General features: G+C 49.6%; 1 protein-coding gene across 2 annotated transcripts in view; it reads right to left on the bottom strand.

The window, feature by feature from the left end:
* POLA2 (DNA polymerase alpha 2, accessory subunit) overlaps positions 1–21,557 on the bottom strand; it is a 27,893-nt gene extending 6,336 nt beyond the window's left edge. Inside the window, exons 1-12 of one of the 2 annotated variants that reach the window (XM_082748499.1) lie at positions 21,036–21,557; positions 17,578–17,702; positions 17,002–17,081; positions 16,774–16,831; positions 12,508–12,614; positions 9,774–9,967; positions 9,102–9,190; positions 6,571–6,726; positions 5,887–5,949; positions 5,132–5,174; positions 976–1,100; positions 245–283 (exon numbers count right to left, since the gene is read on the bottom strand). In XM_082748499.1, the coding sequence (XP_082604625.1) occupies positions 245–283; positions 976–1,100; positions 5,132–5,174; positions 5,887–5,949; positions 6,571–6,726; positions 9,102–9,190; positions 9,774–9,967; positions 12,508–12,614; positions 16,774–16,831; positions 17,002–17,081; positions 17,578–17,702; positions 21,036–21,114 (1,158 nt within the window). In that variant the 5' untranslated portion in view covers positions 21,115–21,557. The remainder of the gene's footprint in view (positions 1–244; positions 284–975; positions 1,101–5,131; positions 5,175–5,886; positions 5,950–6,570; positions 6,727–9,101; positions 9,191–9,773; positions 9,968–12,507; positions 12,615–16,773; positions 16,832–17,001; positions 17,082–17,577; positions 17,703–21,035) is intronic. The other variant, XM_082748500.1, reaches the window with a different exon arrangement.

The raw sequence follows: 21,557 nt of genomic DNA, 5'->3' as shown, positions 1-21,557 counted from the left end.
AGCATCACATGGGGACCCCAGACTCACAGACATGTATTTCCTTCCCCAGCTTCCAAACGGGCCTGCATTCTAGTGACACGAAGCCTTCCAATGCAGTCTCTTTATAAAAACGCCTTGCTACAGTGCTTTTCTGATTAGCCGCAGGTTTGTGACAAATGCTGCATAAACTCCAGAATATGGAAACAAGAGTGAGAGCTCAACGGGAGGGAAGAATCCGGCACGTCCCCTACCAGCCTCGACTTACCTCAACCTGTTCGTGCTTTGCGTCCAGGAAAGGTCCAAGCTGCAGATAGAGAAGCGAAGTATCAGAACCGCACGTGTCCGGGAGCGCCTTCACATACCCTCTCCTAGTGGTTCTCTGCCCAGGGTCCGACTGTCCCTCTGGACAGCAGACGGGGTTGGGGTGCCCAGTGAACATCACAGGCAAAGCCACGACCCTGGATGCAGGGAGGCCGCCAGGGCCCCCTAACCAGGGGTGCTGCCTCCTACAGGGGGGCCTTTCTTCTTTTTTTTTTTTTAAATATTTATTTATTTGAGAGAGATCACAAGTAGACAGAAAGGCAGGCAGAGAGAGAGGGAGAAGCAGGCTCCCTGCTGTGTGGGGCGGAATCCCAGGACCCTGAGATCATGACCTGAGCCGAAGGCAGAGACTTAATGCACTGAGCCACCCAGGCGCCCCTAGGGGGCCTTTCTTAAAAAAAAAAAAAAAAAAGACTTTATTTGAGAGAGAGAGAGAGAGAGAGGGGAGGAGCTGAGAGGGAGGGGGAGAGAATCGGAAGCAGGCTCCATGCTCAGTGCAGAGCCCAAATGGGGACTTGATCTCACAACCATGAGATCATGACCTGAGCTGAAACCAAGCATCAGACACTTGACTGACTGAGCCACTCAGATGCCCCTGGGCCTTTTTCTAAGGTCTCCTCCCCAGTTTCTCCTTGGTGCCTCCCCTAGCGGAGCTGTCCCAGGAGGCTGTCCTACCAGGATGCAGACATCCGGCAGATCGCGGTTGATGACGGCGATCAGATCGAGCAGGGGGTCGTACGTGATGCTGTCGGATGTGGTGTATGGGCCACAGGCCACCAGGACCATGTTTTGCTCAAAATCTAAGACAGAAAGGATCATAAGGTATTGATTAGAAGATAAAGGGATGGTGGAAGAAAGGACAATTAGGGAAAAGTGCCACAGGACTCAATTAATCGAATCTCCCTATGTGTACAACTCTGGGAATCCAAGATCTCATCCCCATCCACAAAGAATGCTCTGCCAGCTGCTAGAGAAAGGGAAATAAGCAAGTAACTAGGGAGTGACAGGCAGTTTGCCAGCAGCACACGTGGGCAATGGGAGGAAGCAGCAATCAGGAAAGATATGATCAAGGTGAGGTATGCTCATGCCTTTCCCCTATTTTTTTATTATGATAGAACACAAATAACATACAATTTGCTATCATCACCATTTTTTTAACATTTTTTTTTTTTTAAAGATTTTATTTACCTATTTGAGAGAGATTTATTGAGAGAGATCACAAGCAGGCAGAGAGAGAGGAGGAAGCAGGCTCCCTGCTGAGCAGAGAGCCCGATGCGGGGCTCGATCCCAAGACTCCGAGTTCATGACCTGAGCCGAAGGCAGCGGCTTAACCCACTGAGCCACCCAGGCGCCCCTATCATCACCACTTTTAAGTATACATTTCAGTGGCATTAAATAAATGCAGAATGCTGTGCAATCATCACTGCCATCCATTCCCAGAACTCTTTCATCTCGTGCAACCGAAACTCTTGTCTCCATTAAACACGAACCCCTGCTCTCCCAGACCCTGGCCACCATTCTCTTGTCTGTCTCTAGGATTCTGGCTACTCTAAGTATCTCATGTAAGTGGAACCATACACTATTTATCTTTTTGTGACTGGCTTATTTCACTTTGCTTATGCTTGTAAGTAGAATTTTCTGGGAGCAAGGGCAGGGCAGCGTCCTGGAGAGTGTGCGGTTTGAGGGAACATCTGTGGTCCAGGGTGGCTGGGGAACGTGGTCTGGTGAGGAGTCGAGAAAGACGGGCTGGGTGTGAGGTTTGGCCTGGGATTCCCGTATGGGGTACAGAGGTGTGACATTTGGCTACTTGTCTCGCACGACCCTTTCCCCACAGCACTGGCCTTCCCTTGGGAGAGCCAGCCCTCTCTCTCCTGCACCAGGCAGTCCGGGGGTGTAATGCTGAATTAGGTGTAATGCTGTCCCCTAGCCAAGAGCCAGGTGTGTGATCAGTCTGAGCCATCCATACTCTCCTCTCTGCTTCTGGAATCTCGAGGTGAATCATTCAAGAGAAGAAAGGGCGGAGCTGACCTATTACGGCCAGAGGTAACTGGATGAGAGCTGGGGAATTCCTGCTGGCTGGACACCTAGAGCTGCTCCAAAGTCTGCATTTCTAGCTCCCCGTCCTCGCTACAGCTAGCTGGATTTCCCCTAACAAATTCTCTTTTTCTTTCTTAGGTTTCTTGGTTTCTACAGCTTACACCAACAAAACCCAAAGATCTCTGACTTAACATGGAGTTGTGTTAGTTTCCTATGGCTGCTGTGACAAATTATCACAACCTTAGTGGCCGAAATCAAACACACATTTATGATTACGGTTCTGGGGGTCAGAAGTCCCAAATCAAGGTTCTGGCAGGGCTGCATTCCTTCTGGAGGCTCCAGGCAAGAGGTTTCCTTGCCTTTTCCAGCTTCTAGAAGCCACCTGCATTTCTTGGCTCAGGACCCCTCTTCCATCTTCCCAGCCAGCCCACTTTTCCTACTTTTGATGTGGATCGTTCTGCCTCCTCCCTACAAAGACCCTTGTGATGTCACTGGGCCCACCCAGACAATCCAGGATAATCTCAGGATTCTTAAGTAAAGGACACCTGTGAAGTCCCTTCTGCTGTAGAGAGAAACACAGTCCCCGTCCGAGGAAGTAGGCCATTACGCGTCTACCAGAGCAGGAACGCCGTGAAGCGGGATTGAGGGTTCAGGGAGAAGAGTCTGTTTCACCCTGTGCTAGGGCAGGGGACAAAGTTAAATGTGGTTCTGAGGAGCCTATAGCAGATGGAAACCCTGGAGGAGAGCAAGTGCCAGCAGACCAGGGCCCATGTCTCACTCTGCGTCTCCAAGTGCATAGCTCAACACCGTGGTTAAAACTGTTTGTTCATAACTAATTCCACTGCTTCCAGAGGCTTCCCTGGCACACGGCTCAGGCTCCGGGCATCTCAGCCACGTCAGTTTCATCTCGCCATGCACAGTGGATCTAATACCACCACGTTCATTGGTTCGTTGCCAAAAACATGGGTCTTCTGATGCAACGTGCAACGTCATAAACCATGAAATTTCATTCCTGATTCTAGGTCATCGCCAAGAACGCCCTCATCACACCCCGTTACTGGGCACGGGGTGCTGACAATACCCTTGAGTCGGCCGTCTCACTAAGAGTCCTCAACAGTCTTCTGCTTTCCTTCCAAAAATGCTCTGAATGATTCTGAAGCAGACTGTTAGAATTTCTTTTTGTCTTTTCCCATCCAGATCAGTTACCAAATAACTCCAGGCCTCCTTAGAAATTTGTCTTTTTTTGGGGGGGGCGCGCCTGGGTGGCTCAGTGGGTTAAAGCCCCTGCCTTTGGCTCAGGTCATGATCCCAGGGTCCGGGGATGGAGCCCCGCATTGGGCTCTATGCTTGGTGGGGAGCCTGCTTCCTCCTCTCTCTTTCTGCCTGCCTTTTTGCCTACCTATGATCTCTGACTGCCAAATGAGTAAAAAAAATCCTTAAAAAAAAAAAAAAAAGAAATTTGTCTTTTTTTTAAAAAAAGATTTTATTTCTTTGAGAGAAAGAGAGCATGAGCACAGCGGGAAAGTGGCAGTGCCAGCGGGAGTGGGAGAAGCAGACTCCTGCTGAGCGGGAAGCCTACCTAAGAGCATGACCTGAGCTGAAGGCAGACACTTAACTGACTGAGCCACCCAGGTGCCCCAGAAATTTGTCTAACTTTTTAATAAACTTTCTTTTTTTTTTTTAAAGATTTTATTTATTTATTTGTCAGAGACAGAGAGAGAGAGAGCGAGCGAGTGAGCACAGGCAGACAAAGAGGCAGGCAGAAGCAGAGGGAGAAGCAGGCTCCCTGCCGAGCAAGAAGCCCGACGTGGGACTTGATCCCAGGACCCCGGGATCATGACCCAAGCCGAAGGCAGCTGCTTAACCAACTGAGCCACCCAGGCGTCCCTTTAATAAACTTTCAATTTTGGAATAACTTCAGAAGCATAGGAAAGTTGCAAAGATAATACCAAGTTCTTGTATATATACCCTTCCCCCTGCGTCCCCGAACGCCAGCACCCTGCCTGACCGGGTGCATCTGTCAAAATGAACCCAGGAACACTTGGGTGTCTCGGTCAGTTAAGCATCTGACTCTTGGGGCGCCTGGGTGGCTCAGTGGGTTAAGCCTCTGCCTTCGGCTCGGGTCATAATCTCAGGGTCCTGGGATCGAGCCCCACATCGGGATCTCTGCTCAGCGGGGAGCCTGTCCCCCCGTCCCCTACTGACTCTCTGCCTACTTGTGATCTCTGTCAAATATATAAATAAAAATCTTAAAAAAAAAAAAAGCATCTGACTCTTGATTTCAGCTCAGGTCATGATGGTGAGATCACGCTGTGTGGGGCGTGCCTTCCGCCCCCTCCCGCCCAATCCCCACAGACTGCGTGCACGCTTTCACTCTCTCTCTCAAATAAATAAATCTCTAAAAAAAAACAAAACAAAATGAAGGAATTCGCTCTGGCTTATTATTGTTAATTCCTGACTATTTGAGGGTCACTAGGTTTTCCATAATGTCCCTTTTCTCTTCCAGGATCCCACAGCAAACTGAATGAAATTCCTTTTAAAACCATTCCTATTTGGTCTTTTACAAAGTAACTTCCAGACACAGATGGCAATGCCTCGTGTAGCCAGAACCCAGGCTCACTGGGCTCAGACCCTGGCCTTCCAAAGGGCCCGGGAAGCCGCCCACCCGCTGTCCTTCCTAGCCTCCCCCGGGGTGCTGCCAGGCACGGTCTGCAGCTTTCTCGGGGCCTGAGGAACCCAGATCCTCCTCCTCCACCCTCGCGGTGAGCAGAACAATGTTTGAACTCACACTTACCTCCATCCTCTTCGGTGGGCTGATAAAATGGAAGTGGCAGACCCTTAAAAACAGGAGAAAAGCTGAACTGAGTTCCTGGTTGAACAACAAAAAAAGGGAGGGGGTGGGCCCTGAATGTGGGTGGGGAACTGCGGCATCGGCAGGTGGGGAGGGCGGGCTGAGGTGTGGAAGGAAGAAAGCGGCCTCCGTCTTGCCCCCTGGAGCTCAAAGCTCACAGAACGGACTGTTCCTACTGTTTTCCTGCATGGCACAGAGCGGCAACGAAACCCAGGTAATGGGAGGTCACGGCTAACCTCGTTAACACCCAGCAGAAGGTGCGAGAGCACAGGTGCCCAGAGTCCCAGGATTCTAGGCAAAACCCAAGAGCAGGGAATCTGCCACTTTTGCTCTAGTTATTTGCAAATCCGTGGAGGACTGCTGCCTAGAGCAGGGGATGGCAAACTAGGGGCTTTGGGGCCCATCCAGCTACCGCCTGCTTTCACGAAGTTAGCCACACTCGCTGGCTTCTATGGCACTTCTAAGCCACCAAAGCCGTCATTGTGACAGAGACTGTAAGGCCTGTAAAGCTTCAGATATTTACTGTACGGCCCTTTGCAGAAATGGTCTGCAGGAGGCCTGGAGGTAGCTTCCTAATCTATAGCAAGAGGACTGAGAAGCAAATAAATAGGTTCTCCGTGTTTCCAGGACAGACAGAACGGCCCATACTGTGTCTACAGCAGAGGAGGGCGCGGGGTGGGGGGCAGTCACCCTCGTACCTCATAGAGTTTGGTGGCAATAAATTTTCTACCAGTCGTGTTGATTCCTTCCATAATTACAACCTGAAGAACAAGAAGTGGAATGGGAGATAAACAAGAGATCGGCAATAAAACTATTTTGATAAAGTTAAAAAGTATGAAGGTACTGGGGCGCCTGACCAGGTCAGTGGGGAGGACATGCGACTCTTGGTCTTGGGGTCATGAGTTTGAGCCCCACGTTGGGGGTATTTCACTTAAAAAAACATCTATTAAGTACTAAGCGCACCTATCTCATTTTATAATTAGAAACTTGGGGGTATTTTTCTAGGAAACAAATTAAGAGGGTTGTGCCAGTACTAATAATTATGTTCCATATGGATGATCTAATTTTTTGTAACAATTCTATGAGGTAAGAAGTATTATTTCCACTTTAGAGACGAAGACACTCTGCTTCGAGATGATAAGGAGCTTGGCTACAGTGACAGGCCGTGCTGGGCGGAGATGGAGGCTGAACCCGGCAGCAGGTCCCAGGGCTGAGGTCAGAGCATTCGGGGAAATCTGGAATCTGTACACTGGAGTCTGCCCTCGGGCCAGTGCTCCCGCCACACCTCAGAAGAGTATGAGGCAGCCTGGGACGCAATGTTCATCCTACCACCGCCCCCATACACGCTGCAGAGTACACAGTACGCATGCGTCCCGTCTCACCTGTCCAGGAAACAGAGAATATTCTTTGAGCTCAGATAAATCCACTGGAATCTGAGCCCCCGAGGAATGCTCCCGGTCCCCCTCGAGAATCACGGACTTGCTGTTCAGCTTCCCATTGGTGTCACAGCCGATCTGGCCCAGCAGAGTAATGGGCTCCTACCGAAGATGTAACATACGTGTGACAGTCTTGGGGGCAGGAGCTCGAAATCTGGGGTCACCAGAATGGACAGCGGAGGAATTTTTTGGCCGGGCCACCCTACTGACAAGCATCACCAGTGATTCTCAGGGCATCTGGTCCGCCCACCCACCCACTGCTTGAGGCCCTCTAAGCGGTCACCTAAGCTTGGGCATCTCTAGTGAAGATAAACTTGGTTCCTGCACCCCAAGGCAGCCCAGTGCATTTCTGGATAGTTTCAAACATTAACAGCTCATGTCTGTTGAGCTTACTGAATACCAGGCACGTTCTAAAGGCTTACGTGTATTAACTTGTTTAATCCTCGCAGTGATGATGAAGAGGACACTATTTCTGGACCCACTTTACAAAAGAGAGAAATCAGCCACAGGTTACGTAATTTAGTTAAGGTCAAAGTGTGGGTCACTTCTGGGTTTGAAGTGTGGCTCCAGAGCCATATCCTTAACCACACACCGTATTGTCTCTTAACAGGAAATTCTTCTTCAAATTGAGCTGAAATGTCTCTCTCTGGCTTCCTTTGTCCTGTTCCCATTCCTGGGGGCAGACTGAGGAAGTCCAATCCTTCCCCACAAGACTGTGCATTGCTGCCTCCCCTCCACTGCTTCCTCCCAAACTTCCTTATATGACATGTTTTGTGTATCATCCCCAAGTGGTCAATCTTCTCTGAATGCAAACAATGACAGAAGTGCCTTAAGGAATCTTCTAGAACACATTTCCCCTTAGGTTAAAAAATGTTTCAGGGGGGCGCCTGGGTGGCTCAGTGGGTTAAAGCCTCTGCCTTCGGCTCAGGTCATGATCCCAGGGTCCTGGGATCGAGCCCCGAATCAGGCTCTCTGCTCAGCGGGGAGCCTGCTCCCCGCCCCCCCCGCCTCTCTGCCTACTTGTGATCTCTGTCTGATAAATAAATAAAATCTTAAAAAAAAAATTTTCAGAGAGAAAGCACTGGAGCATATGCCAGATTAAACCACAATTAAAGATATTGCTGGCAACGGTTGATCCGCAAGGACAGACACCAAACTAGATGAGCGACTATGGGTCACTGCTCCTGGACCCTATCCTTGCTGTTGTTCTCATAACCTGATCACTGAACACTTCTATCCGTGGGAAATCTCCAGGGGGCTACCTGCCTCACACTAGAAAGGAGAAGGCCTCAGTCTTTGCTTATGTAGAAGAACCCTAATCCAAGTGCAAAGAAAATGTTATCAAATTCGACCAAGACAGATGTTCTAACTAGAACATAGACAAGAAGTAAAAAAGGGAGCAAGGATGCCTTTTTTATCATTAGTTTAAAAATACAATATTAGGGAGCTGGGTGGCTCAGTGGGTTAAGCGTCTGTCTTCAGCTCAGGTCATGATCTCAGGGTCCTGGGATCGAGCCCCGCATTGGGCTCTCTGCTCAACAGGGAGACTGCTCACCTCCCCCCCAATGCCCCCCACTGCCTGCTTGTGATCTCTTTCTATCAAATAAATAAAATCTTCTTTAAAAATTACAGTATTATTTAGGAAGGACTATTAGAACGATTCTTACTTGAGCTGGGACCAGAACAGGAGCAAAAGCCTCAATCTTGTAATGTTCCTTGAGTTCACTGCCAAGTTCCTCTATCTTACAGGTCAGAGAGCTGGACACAGGGCTCGATCCCAGGACCCTGAGATCATGACCTGAGCTGAAGACAGACGCTTAACCCACTGAGCCACCCAGCTCCCTAATATTGTATTTTTAAACTAATGATAAAAAAGGCATCCTTGCTCCCTTTTTTACTTCTTGTCTATGTTCTAGTTAGAACATCTGTCTTGGTCGAATTTGATAACATTTTCTTTGCACTTGGATTAGGGTTCTTCTACATAAGCAAAGACTGAGGCCTTCTCCTTTCTAGTGTGAGGCAGGTAGCCCCCTGGAGATTTCCCACGGATAGAAGTGTTCAGTGATCAGGTTATGAGAACAACAGCAAGGATAGGGTCCAGGAGCAGTGACCCATAGTCGCTCATCTAGTTTGGTGTCTGTCCTTGCGGATCAACCGTTGCCAGCAATATCTTTAATTGTGGTTTAATCTGGCATATGCTCCAGTGCTTTCTCTCTGAAAATTTTTTTTTTAAGATTTTATTTATTTATCAGACAGAGATCACAAGTAGGCAGAGAGGCGGGGGGGGCGGGGAGCAGGTCATGATCTCAGGGTCCTGGGATCGAGCCCCGCATTGGGCTCTCTGCTCAACAGGGAGACTGCTCACCTCCCCCCCAATGCCCCCCACTGCCTGCTTGTGATCTCTTTCTATCAAATAAATAAAATCTTCTTTAAAAATTACAGTATTATTTAGGAAGGACTATTAGAACGATTCTTACTTGAGCTGGGACCAGAACAGGAGCAAAAGCCTCAATCTTGTAATGTTCCTTGAGTTCACTGCCAAGTTCCTCTATCTTACAGGTCAGAACTGAAAGCCCAGAGGGGGGAAAAGTATTGTGTTTAGGACATTCCACTTGTAAAGGGAGAAGATACAGCGCATTGTAAAATACTGAAGTCAGTCAATTTACAGAAGTAGGAGGTGCCCAGGACTTCCTGCTAAAGCCCTAGCCAATCTCCCAGTATCTAGTGGCTGAAATTTGGCCACAGATCACGTGGCACACTCCCCGAGAGTCAGCACAGATGCCCACAACCCAGCCTTCCTTTCCTTCTGGTCATCAGTGAGGTTTAGGGCAAGTCAAGTCCAACCTGGAGAATCTTCCATTCTTTACAAGGAAGACACCATAAATGTCTTTGATTTTCATTGGCTTCTACGCAGTTCAAATGGTTGTCACCGGGAAATGGTTATGTGCTTTCTCTTTAGGGAAGCGGAGTGACTTAGGAGAATTGCTGTCCATCCACTGCTAGGGGCATCCTGAGGACATCTACGAACTTCTGTATTCAAAGGAGACCTTGGAACTTGTTCTACCGGCCTAGCTAAAGCTGTGTTACTTACTCTACGCTTTTCCAGGTGGTTTTATATTCTCCACAATCGCAAAAAGATAAACAATTACCGTCTCGAATATCTGGAAGCTTCTGGAACATTGATTTGTAGCTCCTGGTGAGTGACTCTGGACCCCCCAAGACCTTCAGGCTGAGGTTACCGGCCCCTCCTCTTCCAGACCAAGATACTCCCTGTGCTGAACCAAAGGAGGTAACCACTTCTCCTCGGTTATTTCTCGAGCTGTATTTCTGAGAGGGAGTAGCACTGATTGGAAGCAAAAGAGATACACATTACCGAGTTTGTATTTAAAGTGTGAGGTGAATAAAATGAGGTAACCTTTTGGAAAGGGGGACTGGAGAAACGTCAAGCTGGCCTCACATTTTATAAATCTTATCAGCTTAATGGGGCTGGATATACCCAGACCTTTAAGGAATTTCAGGAATGAGGGTAAGCTTAGAGACAGAGACATATTTCAAAAGGCTTTCTCCTGGATTACAGCTAAACAAAGGAAAACCAAACTGAACTCTGGATTGATTAAAAAGCGAGTCTGAAGTACCACTTTCTTTTCTCTCTTACAATTTTTTTTTTAAAGATTTTATTTATTTATTTGACAGAGAGAGATTACAAGTAGGCAGAGAGAGAGAGAGGAGGAAGCAGGCTCCCTGCTGAGCAGAGAGCCCGATGTGGGACTCGATCCCAGGACCCTGAGATCATGACCTGAGCCGAAGGCAGTGGCTTAACCCACTGAGCCACCCAGGCACCCCCTCTCTTACAATTTTTTAAAAGATTTTTTTATTAGAGAGAAAGAGAGGGAACAGGCAGGGGAGGGTCAGAGACAGAGGCAGACTCCCCGCTGAGCAGGGAGCCTGATGCAGGGCTCAATCCCAGGTTCCTGAGATCATGACGTGAGCTGAAGGTAGACGCTCAACCAACTGAGCCACTCAAAGGCCTCTCTTATGATTTTTTTCCCTGCACGTACTAGAATACCCTAGAGCCTGGCTGTGGATAAGACCAAAGTTGCTGTGCATCTCTAATACGGCACAACACAGCTCAAGGTAGACACCACACTGAAATGAAGGTCAAAGGACTTCATCAGCCCCCCGTGTGTGCAGATGGGGCTGTACTCAGTTCAGCCAGATGGTGGAAAACCGTTCCCACTCTCCGAGGCCCAGCTGACAAGCGCTCGTATTTCCACAGCCCGCCTGGTAAACAAGAACACGGAGGTCACTGAGCTCCCCGGAAGGCCATGCGGGCCTCCCACCCCCTGGCTGGGAACGCAGCTGGCAGCGAGCTCGCTTTCAGACGGTCTGCCCCTAGGACCCGAGCTCTGCAGGCGACAGTTTCACAGGCGATACCGAAACTGGAGCCATGGTTCCTGCTTCCCATAGAGGCTATGGGAGAGGAGCTCAGTTAATGAGCTCGGGCCCTGCGCTGCTTCTACGTGAATAATTTACAGGTTACTTCCATAAATTACAAAACCAGTTTCTGATGTCAGCTTTATTAGCGTGCATTAAAAAATGCCAAGGCAGCACAGGGCCGCCTTCTCTGAGCTCCTCCCCAAGCGGCCCCGTGGGACAGCCATCACTGCTGGCCCCTTAGTGCCAGGACACTTCAAGGGACTGCTGCTGTCACCGTGCTGGCTCGGCTGATGAGAACCGTCTCTACCCAGCAAGTTTCAAAGATGGCCTCATATGTCTAGAAAGCTCACTTCCCGAACCCGTTTGAGAACTCCCGAAAGCAGCAGGGGATCATGCTAGGGAAACTGTCCTTCCAAGTCCCATGGCCGCTCTTCTGGAGTGACCATTGTCACCTCCTTTCTCAAGCGGCAGAACTGGACAATCTTCAGTTCTGCTCTGTCGACAAGGGGACCACGGCACAAGCAGTTCGAATTTCCCTAAACGGTTAACGTGACGGGTCCTTGGCCTGACGCAGCAGCACCAAGCCTCTCTTCCACCCAGCAGGGCCATCGCCTATGGAATGTGCTAACAGGAGACATGTCATTTACGGATTTCAAAAAAATCACATGTGATCTTTGTGGATTTACGTGCAGAGGTGGCAGCAGGGATAAAAATGCCAACTAAGTCCGCGCAGACACACAGTGACATGCAAACTCTCAGGAACTAGTTGTAACCTGAGAGAGGAACAATAAGCAGGTTTTCCAACAAGATGAACACAGATATGTGCTTTTCTTTTAAAAAAATAGACGCTGTGGGGGCGCCTGGATGGCTCAGTAAGCTAAGCGTCCGCCTTCAGCTCAGGCAGGTCGTGATTCTAGGCTCCTGGGATGGAGCCCCACATCGGGTTCTCTGCTCAGCGGGGTGCCTGCTTCTCCCTCTCCCTCTGCCTGCCACTCCCCCTGCTTGTGCTCTCTGACAAATAAAATCTTAAAGAAAAAGTTGATACTAGAGATGAAAAGAAGAAGAACAAGGCGAAGAAACCCAACAACAACAGAACTAATAGAGGCAGATGGAAACCTATCTGTCTCCCTTGGCAAGACTCCCAAGACTCACGGGCTTCTGAATAGACAGGTTGTTTTCCGGAGAAGGTATCTGTTCCTGATCTGGGAAATGAGCCCCAGAAAAGTGGGTGGAAAGTGAGTTTCCTTAACGACTGGAAGACGCAGTAATTTTCCACACAGGAAGGTTAGGCAGCGAGAGCAGACAGCAGTAAGCCCTCGAGCCAGACACCAGAGCCACACGCTCACCTGCACGGACTCCCTCACTCCGGAGGGTCAGTCCCCCAACAACCACAGAAAGGGGAGAGCCGGCCCGCTGTCCGGCAGCTGGATCCGTTCTGATCCGTACCTTGGAGAGAAACTCGACGGCGAAAGGAGTTGATGGGGGCTCCGAGTAGACACAGTCCTTTTTGTTAGGGGGGTTTCTGGGGTGGTGATAGCTCGCTTCTGAGAACCCTAGGAACAAAACAGAAAACGAGATCCCAGTCACCGAAGACCCAGGTAGCTACCTGAGGGTACGGCCACTCAGGAAGAAAAGCACGATCGGTGCCCAAGTGAAGGGCATAAGGTAGGACTGGGCTGCTTCCCTTCTTAAGGCCCCATCTCCAAGCGAAATCCCATATAGAAATCTTCAGCAGCCGTCACCAAATCCATCAGAATCCTGTCCCCATTTTGAAGGCAATTATGAAAAAGGATCAACATTTCCCAGAAAGGACTGCCAGGCCGGCAATCTGTCCTGTCAGACTGTTCACGTGGTCACTTTCTTTCCCCGCCCCTTTGCTCTGGAACAGCTAGAAATTTTAATCTGCACAGACACATTATCCTGACAAGGGGTGGGACCACATTACTACTCATTTTGGCAAAATCCCCTGCACGTTTTCACAATTAGAGAAGGGAAATGACTCTGGGAAGAGAGCATGGTTGAGCTCGTAGTCTGAGTGTGCAGCGAATGCCGCACTCCTGTTCTCGGGCTTTTGCTCATCCACAGGAATCCAAAGTAAACCCAGGACAGAGGATGAGACCCGCGGCTCCGAGGTCTGCTGCTTTCCAGAGTCTGGGACGGCTGACTGGGGCAGAGCAGGGGTAAACTCTTTGCCGGGACCACAACCAGGAGGCCCGCGGCTCTGCAGAGGATTCCCTGCCCTTGGGCTCCTCCTGGCTGCGCACCAAAGTCATGTCACCACAGCCTCCTGCTGGTGACGACTGGGGTCAAACACTGGAGAACAGACGCAAGGCCATTATCAAGTAGCTGGGACAGAAATTAGGTTTTAAAAAGACCCTGATGCTACCGCTCTTGTACAATAACCAAATTTTTAATATTCCTCTCTGCTATTTTCATATTTTTCCAATTTAAAAAATATATGAATTCTAATATTTACAATCTTAGTTTAAATATAAACCTTTATTTGAGTATTACCTACACTGATTTTTTCCACACTATATTAACTATGAACATTTTCCCACCAACTCTGTCCTTTTTTAGTAACTGTGATTAAACTGATACACTGAGTTGACGTGAATACTTCTCTACTGCTGGGTGAATGGGTGCTTGTACCTTTGGCTGATCCTAAATAGTGCTGATGCTCATCTTCACACAGATGGCTTCCCCCATAATTCAGATTACTTCCTTAGGAGAGATTCTGACTAGGGACGATTACCGGGCCAAAGGATGGGTAAGATTTTATGGTTTTGGTGTATTTCCTCAAACTAATATCTTTTTTTTTTAAAAAGATTTTATTTATTTATTTGACAGACGGAGATCACAAGTAGGCAGAGAGGCAGGCAGAGAGAGACAGAGAAGCAGGCTCCCTGCTGAGCAGAGATCCCGATGTGGGACTCGATCCCAGAACTCTGGGATCATGACCTGAGCTGAAGGCAGAGGCTTTAACCCACTGAACCACCCAGGCGCCCCTCAAACTAATATCCTAAATGACTCCTGTAATCCACAGAGGCTGTGGAACTCTAGGTCCAAGGTTAGGAGCAGGTATTTCAAGAGAAGGACAGTCCATCTCCCAGGACTTGGCGAGAGGATGGGAGACAGGGCAGTTTCATGGCCTTTGTCCTCAGCGCTAGCAGCCAAACCCGATGGTGTCAACAGACCAACTCCAGTCAGACTTCTCAGGGATGTGCTCACTCTGAACACACTCAAGAGATTTGCTATTAACGCTGCACGTCTAGGCATTTACAGTGAGAAAAGCCAGGACCGAGGAGACCATATTCTCATATCCTGGGGCAAGCACATTCTCACACCACCCAGAAACCCAAATTATAGCCCAGGTTGCCAATTTATTCATTTACTAGGAAGCCGATGCTGGTGGCACGGGAACTTCAGATCTGCAGGCTAACCCATTCTCTCCGATCAGGCAGGACATGTGGAAAGCAGAATGATCACCAGGGGATTTATGGCGAGCGCAGAGGCAGAATAGTTATTAACTGCACAAGTCAAACATTTAATGATGATCGGAGAAGGCCACCAGGACACTGGGCTCTATACCATGGGCACACCTGCCTCGGAGACCCAGCAAGGGTCTGGCAAGCTCGCTGTGCACTGTTTGTGCGAGGAAAGGCCAACGTGTGGCCCCATGACTACGCAGTCAGGAGGCCACTGATGTACGGCCTAACGATGACTGAGCAGTTTCCTGGGATAGGTATGATTCTAGGTATTTCATGTTCCTCTGGGCCAGACCCACGTGGCATCTCCTCTGGGCTTTCCACTGGGCTTTCATCTTGTTTGTTCATTTCAGTCCAACCCACTTAACTCTGATTCCGGGGTCACCAGCTGTGACTCCTAACTGAGCGTCCATGGCAGGAACGGGCATCCTTAGAATGGCATTTCTGTCCCTGGAGGGGCATACACTCCCCTGGGAAACCAAGTAAATTTGTATTTGACCTACGCGTCAGTCCACAGAGCGCTGGGTGACCAGGAGTCAGTCCCCAAGAACACGCTCAGCTCTGGACATACAGACAGATCGCACCTGCTGGACCTGTGAGGCCGCCACATGAAGCAGCCTCACCAGGGCCCGCAATCCCAGCTGGTGGTGCTCCTGAGGGAGCCAAGCAACCGTCCTTACTCAGAAGGTCTGTCCTTCAACTATTAACACGCCAAGCTCTGGGAAAACAGCAGCAAACACAGCCATGTTTCTGCCCTCAGGGAGCTTCTGTTCTAACACAGGGAGGCAGACTGACACAGAGCAGTAAATACACAACCTGCCTCATGTTAGTAAGTGCCACGGAGAAAAGGAAAGCAAGAGAAGGAAACCAAGGCGCGAAAGAGGAGGGGCTTGCTCTCGGCCGTGGGTCTGTCCCCTCAGACAGGGGACAGAGGAGGCGGACTCATGTCTGGGGTGTCTGAAGAGCAGAGAGACCGCCAGAGTGAGGAGGCGAGGGAAGTGGACAGGGAGTGGGGCCAACTCAGACCCTCACACACTTCCTGAATGGGATCGGGGAAGATGGGGGAGACGGTGGAGGGCGGGGAGCAGCGAATCCTGGCCTTGTGTTTGAAAGGAGATGGCACACGGTGGCTACTGTGTGAACGGCTCAGAGGCGGACACAGCAGAAAGCAGCCAGGACAGGGAACTGTCCTGCTCATCCAGGAGAGGACAGTACCAAGGACCTGGTGGCAACAGGTCCCGGTGCACAAGGGGAGAGGGCTGGTGAATGAGTTGTTTTGTGTCAGCAACTTCACAGGGCACGTTTTCAGCTTTCTTGCTCTCTGCAGGCACACCTAAACTACTTGCCTTCTTCCTCATGATGCAACTGGACTTTGAAAAATTAAGGCTTCCTCCGTGTTTATGGATCTCTACAAATTTATTTTGAGCTTCTTCTTCTTCTTTTTTTTTTTTTTTAAAGATTTTATTTATTTATTTGCCAGGGATCACAAGTAGGCAGAGAGGCAGGCAGAGAGAGAGGGGGAAGCAGGCTCCCTGCTGAGCAGAAAGCGTGACTCGGGGCTCTATCCCAGGATCCTGAGATCATGCCCTGAGCCAAAAGCAGAGGCTTTAACCCACTGAGCCTCCCAGGCGCCCCTATTTTGAGCTTCTTAAGGGCAGAGCCCAGCCGTGCCTGTTCTCTCCACCACTGCTCTCCCAGCATCTGGTACTGAGCCTGGCACACAGCAGCTGCTCAGTAAATGAATGGAAGCATCGGGATCTTAGAGATAAGGAAGCTGCAGCTCAGAGGGATAAAATAACTCACCCAAGGTCCTCTTCCTCTAGGTCTTCTGACACAGGCTCTGACGTCAACACTATCCCACTACCCTAGCCTACCCCTCATGCTAGGATCCAACATTGGAACTGAATCATTCAGTTACAGCACCTCCACCGGATACAACGCTCTGCAACTTTTACGAAGAGTAATAATGGAGAAACTGTATTTATGAACATTTTATGATGCTTATGCTAGTTGAAAAAAGGCAGGATAGCTCTATGGTTCCAAGGACTGACATTACGTAAACACGGCTATGCCTGTGACGGGAAAGGAGGCCGTGTCAGTGGCAGCACGGCAGGAACTGTATGGGTGGCTCCTTTTCTCCCTCAGAACTTTGAATGTCGTGACACTGTTTTTAGAATAAAGAAAAAAGGCTACTCGTGGGAAGCGATCTCCAACCTAGACTGACCTTAGAGGGCGTGGTGTAGGAGTCCAAGAGGCTCTCTTCTTCTTTCTCCACTTCGATTCTACAAACAGTGCTCAGGAAAAACAGACTTCCATCCGAAATTGAAGGCAAGGGTCGATTAAACAAGAAAGCCGATTAGTAGGTACTCTTATTATTACTTGCTTTTAAATTACGCACATTACAAGATATAGCACCCCGCTTTCTATAAAGACCAGCAGCAGGAAAGGATACAGCTCTTGGATGGAAACAATGTCTCTGGCTCCAGCGTGCCCGCCATCCCTGGGCGCTCTGGACGATTTTTTGCTCAGACACTGAGGAATAAAAGATAATGAATGTATTATTCCATAGTCAAGTAACAGAGGAGGTGTGCTCCAGAGCTGTGAGGTAATAACAGGCATTCAAAATACAATCTAATATATAAAATTCCTCCAAGAAAGAGTTAAGTCAAGACAATGCACGGCAGGCTAGCAAAGAAGAGTTCTCCTGGGACTGTTTGCAACCGCTCAAAGCTAACACCACCACCAATGATTTGCTGAAGGCCTACATACCACCCAACATACTGTTTCAGGTGATTCTGACCCACTCTCGTCTAATTCTTACAATAACCATAAAAAAAATACGGGTTATTAGAACCAGTAACCGAAGAGGAAACGGACGCTGAGGGACAGACGTTATGTTGGCTGCCCCTGTGCACACTGGGCCAGAGTTCAGCTGTGTTTCTGAAGTCCACACTCGTCTCACACCACCTCCCCCTGAAGAGGAGGAATGGAAAATTTCATTATTAGTTTCCTTACATTTTGTTCTTACCTCATGCTCAAAAGAGTTCAGGATGTCTGGGGTGAGGCCAACTTTCCCCGTTCTGGTGCAGAAGGCTATCAGCTCGGCTACCATGCCCTCCTCGTTCTGTCCGTACAGGAGGCACAGCTCCACCACTGCGGGAAGGGAAAGAGTGCAGGTGAGACCACAGATCGTCTCTCGCAGCTTCCGCCCGGGAAAAGTGAAAACAGTCTTTGATTTCTTCAGTCAGTGTTTCCTCAGCACCCACTGGTGCCAGGCCCGGTTCCAGGCATGAGAACAGAGCAGTGAACAACAGAGAAGAATCCTTATCTCCACAAAGCTTAGTCTTGGAGACAGAAAACAAGGAAGTAAAATCTGTGCTATGTTAGATGGTTCAATGTGCTGCATAGAAGAAAGCTGGGTGCACCCAGGTGGCTCGGTCCGGTAAGCAGCTGCCTTTAGCTCAGGTCATGATCCCAGTGTCCTGGGACGGAACCCCAGGTCGGGCTCCTTGCTCAGCGGGGAGTCTAATTCTCCCTCCTCCTGTGCGCTCTCTCTTTTCTAAGATTTTGTTTATTTATTTGAGAGAGACTGTGAGAGAGAGAGAGCACGAAAGGGGGAAGGGTCAGAGGGAGAAGCAGAGTCCCCGCTGAGCAGGGAGCCCGATGTGGGCTTGACCCCAGGACCCTGGGATCATGACCCAAGCCTAAGGCAGACGCTTAACCCACTGAGCCACCCAGGCGCCCCTCCCTCCCTTGCTCTTGCTCTCTCTCCCTCTTCCCCTTTCAAATAAATAAAATCTTAAAAAAATAGATAAGATTAAAAAGAAAAAGAAAGCTGGGGAAGGGATCAGAGGTTTGGGAGCAGGGATTGGTCATTTTCAATACAGGGATTAGGGAAGGCTTCGCTGAGAAGGTGGAGAGCGAGCCATGCAGTATTTAGGGAAAGAGATTTCATGCAAAGATCCGGAGGCAGAAGCGAGATCACCACTGCGGCTAGAACACAGTGAGGAAGGAGACAGACGAGGAGTTCAAGGGGGAGCCGATTTTTGGCCACTAGTTAGTGGTTAGTACCCCGAGCAACTTAGAAAATCACCAGAGGGTTAGTACCCTGGTTATACCCCGAGCAACTTAGAAAATCACCAGAGGGTTCGGACAGGGCGGTAACATGGCCCAGCTTCCGGTGAACAGGGTCACTCTGGATGCCGTGTTAAGCAGAGAGCGAGCGAAGGGGGCAAGGGTAGCATCAGGGGAACCAATGAAGAGAACCGTGGCAAAGTGCAAGCGAGCAATGCCGGCGGCTTGGACCAAGGTGGGGGCAGTGAGGTGTGGCGAGAAGTGGTTGGACCTCACACAGGAAGCATCGTGAGGGTAAAGCCAATGGGATTTGCTGATGGTGAAGAAAAAACAGAATCAAAGATGATGCAGGTTTCAGGCTGAGCACCTCGGAGGGTGGGGAAGAGAGCAGCAGGAAGTCCTACGAGGAAAGGGAAGACAAACAGGTTTTTAGATACATGGAGTTCGAGGTGCCCATTACACACCCAGCTAGCAGCTGGACAAGTGAGCTGGCCATTTAGCAAGTGGTCCAGGCTAAGATAGGCACCTGGAAATCATCAGCAACACATGGGATGAAAGGCCGAGAGACCACATGAGATTCCCTAAGGAAGTGTGTGCATCTGGGACTCAGGATGAGCCTGAGAAGCGGTGACAAGCAAGATAAGAGAACAAGTAGGTGTAGTGTCTGAGAAGCTAAGAGATGTGTTTCAAAGAAGACACGACAAACGGTGTCAAATGCTAATTCCGGATGGGAACTGAAAAGTCACCCCGAGTTTAGCTAGGTTAAGGTTACTGGTGACCTTGAGAGAAGCAATTTCAGAGAAGCCGTGGGGATGAAAAAGATTACTGAAACGGGCTTAAGGAGGACAAATCTGAAGACAGCAAATACAGACAACAGACAACCCTTTTGAAGAGGTTTGCTGTAATTGGGGAGGAAAGAACTGGAAGAGGGAATGGGTTCAACAGAGTATTTTATTTTTATTTTTTAAAGATTTTATTTATTTATTTGACAGAGAGAGAGAGATCACAAGTAGGCAGAGAGACAGGCAGCGGGGGGTGGGGGGGGTTAGCAGGCTCCCTGCCGAGCAGAGAGCCCAGTGCAGGGCTGGATCCCAGAACCCTGAGATCATGACCTAAGCTGAAGGCAGAGGCTTTAACCCACTGAGCCACCCAGGTGTCCCTCAACAGAGTATTTTAAAAGTGGAGCAAGAACCACACTACTGTGCTATCAGGAGAAAACTCTCATAGTGAGAAAAATAGAAAACATGTAAGAGGTTAGAATTACTGGAGCAATGTTCGTAAGAAGGTTCGAGAAGGAATGGGATTTAGGACTCTAGTTGGGGGGGGGTCTGGATTTTACTAGGAATAGGGAGAATTTATTCATTGGAATAAGGCAGCAGAAGAGGTAGGTGTGAAGAAGTAATGGTGGAAGTTTTCTGTTTCTACTTTTTTGGTGAGACAAGAAGTTCATCAGCTTTGAGTGGGACAGAAGGACCTTAAAGGAGAAGGTGGCAAACTTAAAAGTCCCACTGAGGTTAGTAATTATGAATTCAAAGACTAGAATTCTAACACCACTGCCAAAGTAGTTCTGAGATAAAAGCAACAGCATTTTGGAAAAGAATGCACTGGGCATAAGACCTTGGAGAATTCTGGTATCTCACGGAAAGTTAACATGTTTGCATTTCGGTTTTACACATTAAAAAAGAAGTTCTAAATGTTGACGAATGGTTAGGGCAGGGGCACGTTCATCACGATTCTGAAACTGAGAACTCTACACCTCCCAAGACACTGCTTCTGACATCTCCTGCCCCAGAGCCTGACCAGTAAGAGGGAGCACCCACACTCGATGAGAGGAGACTGGGGTTCAGACAAGCCGTCTCCTGGTCTGTTTCAGCCTCTGTAAACAGCTGACAAGCTCCCCAGCGTTTTTATCAGAGCTAAAATTCAATTTGGGGAACCCACCTCAAGGGATCATATTTGCACAGACCACCAACAGCTTTGATGAGAAGTGATGGATCAGAAGTTTACAGCCAGGCTGGAAAGGGAGGAGCCACGAATAAAAAGTTACATTTCAAAACCCCCACGGCTCTTGTTCTGTTTTGGAGGCTTAAAGAATTTCACAACTCGCGCCACCGGGCCTAGTCTGATCCTGGCACCGCCCAATTCCACCTTTCCGAAACTGCGCGGGTTTAAAGTCGTGCTTCATATTCTTACTCTTGAGTTGGGATCCAAGCAGGACACTGCAAACGCTGCCAAGTCTCTACATCCCATATCGCAAGACTTGGTTTAATTTTTCGTCTCCCAAACACCAAGAGGTCTGATCTAGGGGAGGGGAGAAACTTGGCTGCGTTCCCTTTGGGGTTCTAGGCGACTGGGAACACCCAGCGGGAGCGCGGATCCCGGCTGGGGGCGGCGCGGGGCCGAGGGACTCACATTTCTCGGTCAGAGCCGCCTCGCATTCTACGTCGAAGATCTGCAACTCTTCCACCAGGCGCTGGGCGCACACGCTCATGGTGACCCCGCAGGGAAGCCGGGGGCCCGGCCCACCGAGCTCCGACCTGAGTTCCGGGAACCCACGGCGTGGAGACTGATGGGCAGGACGAGGTTCCTCGGATCCTGGGCACCCTCACAGAGAGCGAGACGCAAGAGGACCAAATGGCCCAAGCCCTCCGGCGGTCGGAAGGCCCCGGCCTCAGCCACGGAGAAACACTTCTTTTTAATGTGGGAGGAGCCCCCAAGCGCCCGAAGGGAGGAAGCAGAAAGCTCGTTAACTCGCACTCCAGGGGAGAACGTCCTGCTCCCTAAAAGCTACCGCGGAGCACCTCCAGGACTGGGACAGAACAGCTCAACCAGCGAAAACCCGCCAAATGGTTTGCACGGCGCGCGCATGCGCGAGACGGGTTAAACCCCGCCCCTTCCCTTCTGCTTCCTTCTTGTTCCCAAACGTCGCGCGCC

The sequence above is a fragment of the Mustela nivalis genome (genome assembly GCF_964662115.1).
Source record: "Mustela nivalis genome assembly, chromosome: 9".
Classification (NCBI taxonomy): Eukaryota; Metazoa; Chordata; class Mammalia; order Carnivora; family Mustelidae; genus Mustela; species Mustela nivalis.
The sequence above is the reverse complement of the archived record's forward strand: the minus strand, read 5'-3'. Positions and strand labels throughout refer to the sequence as shown.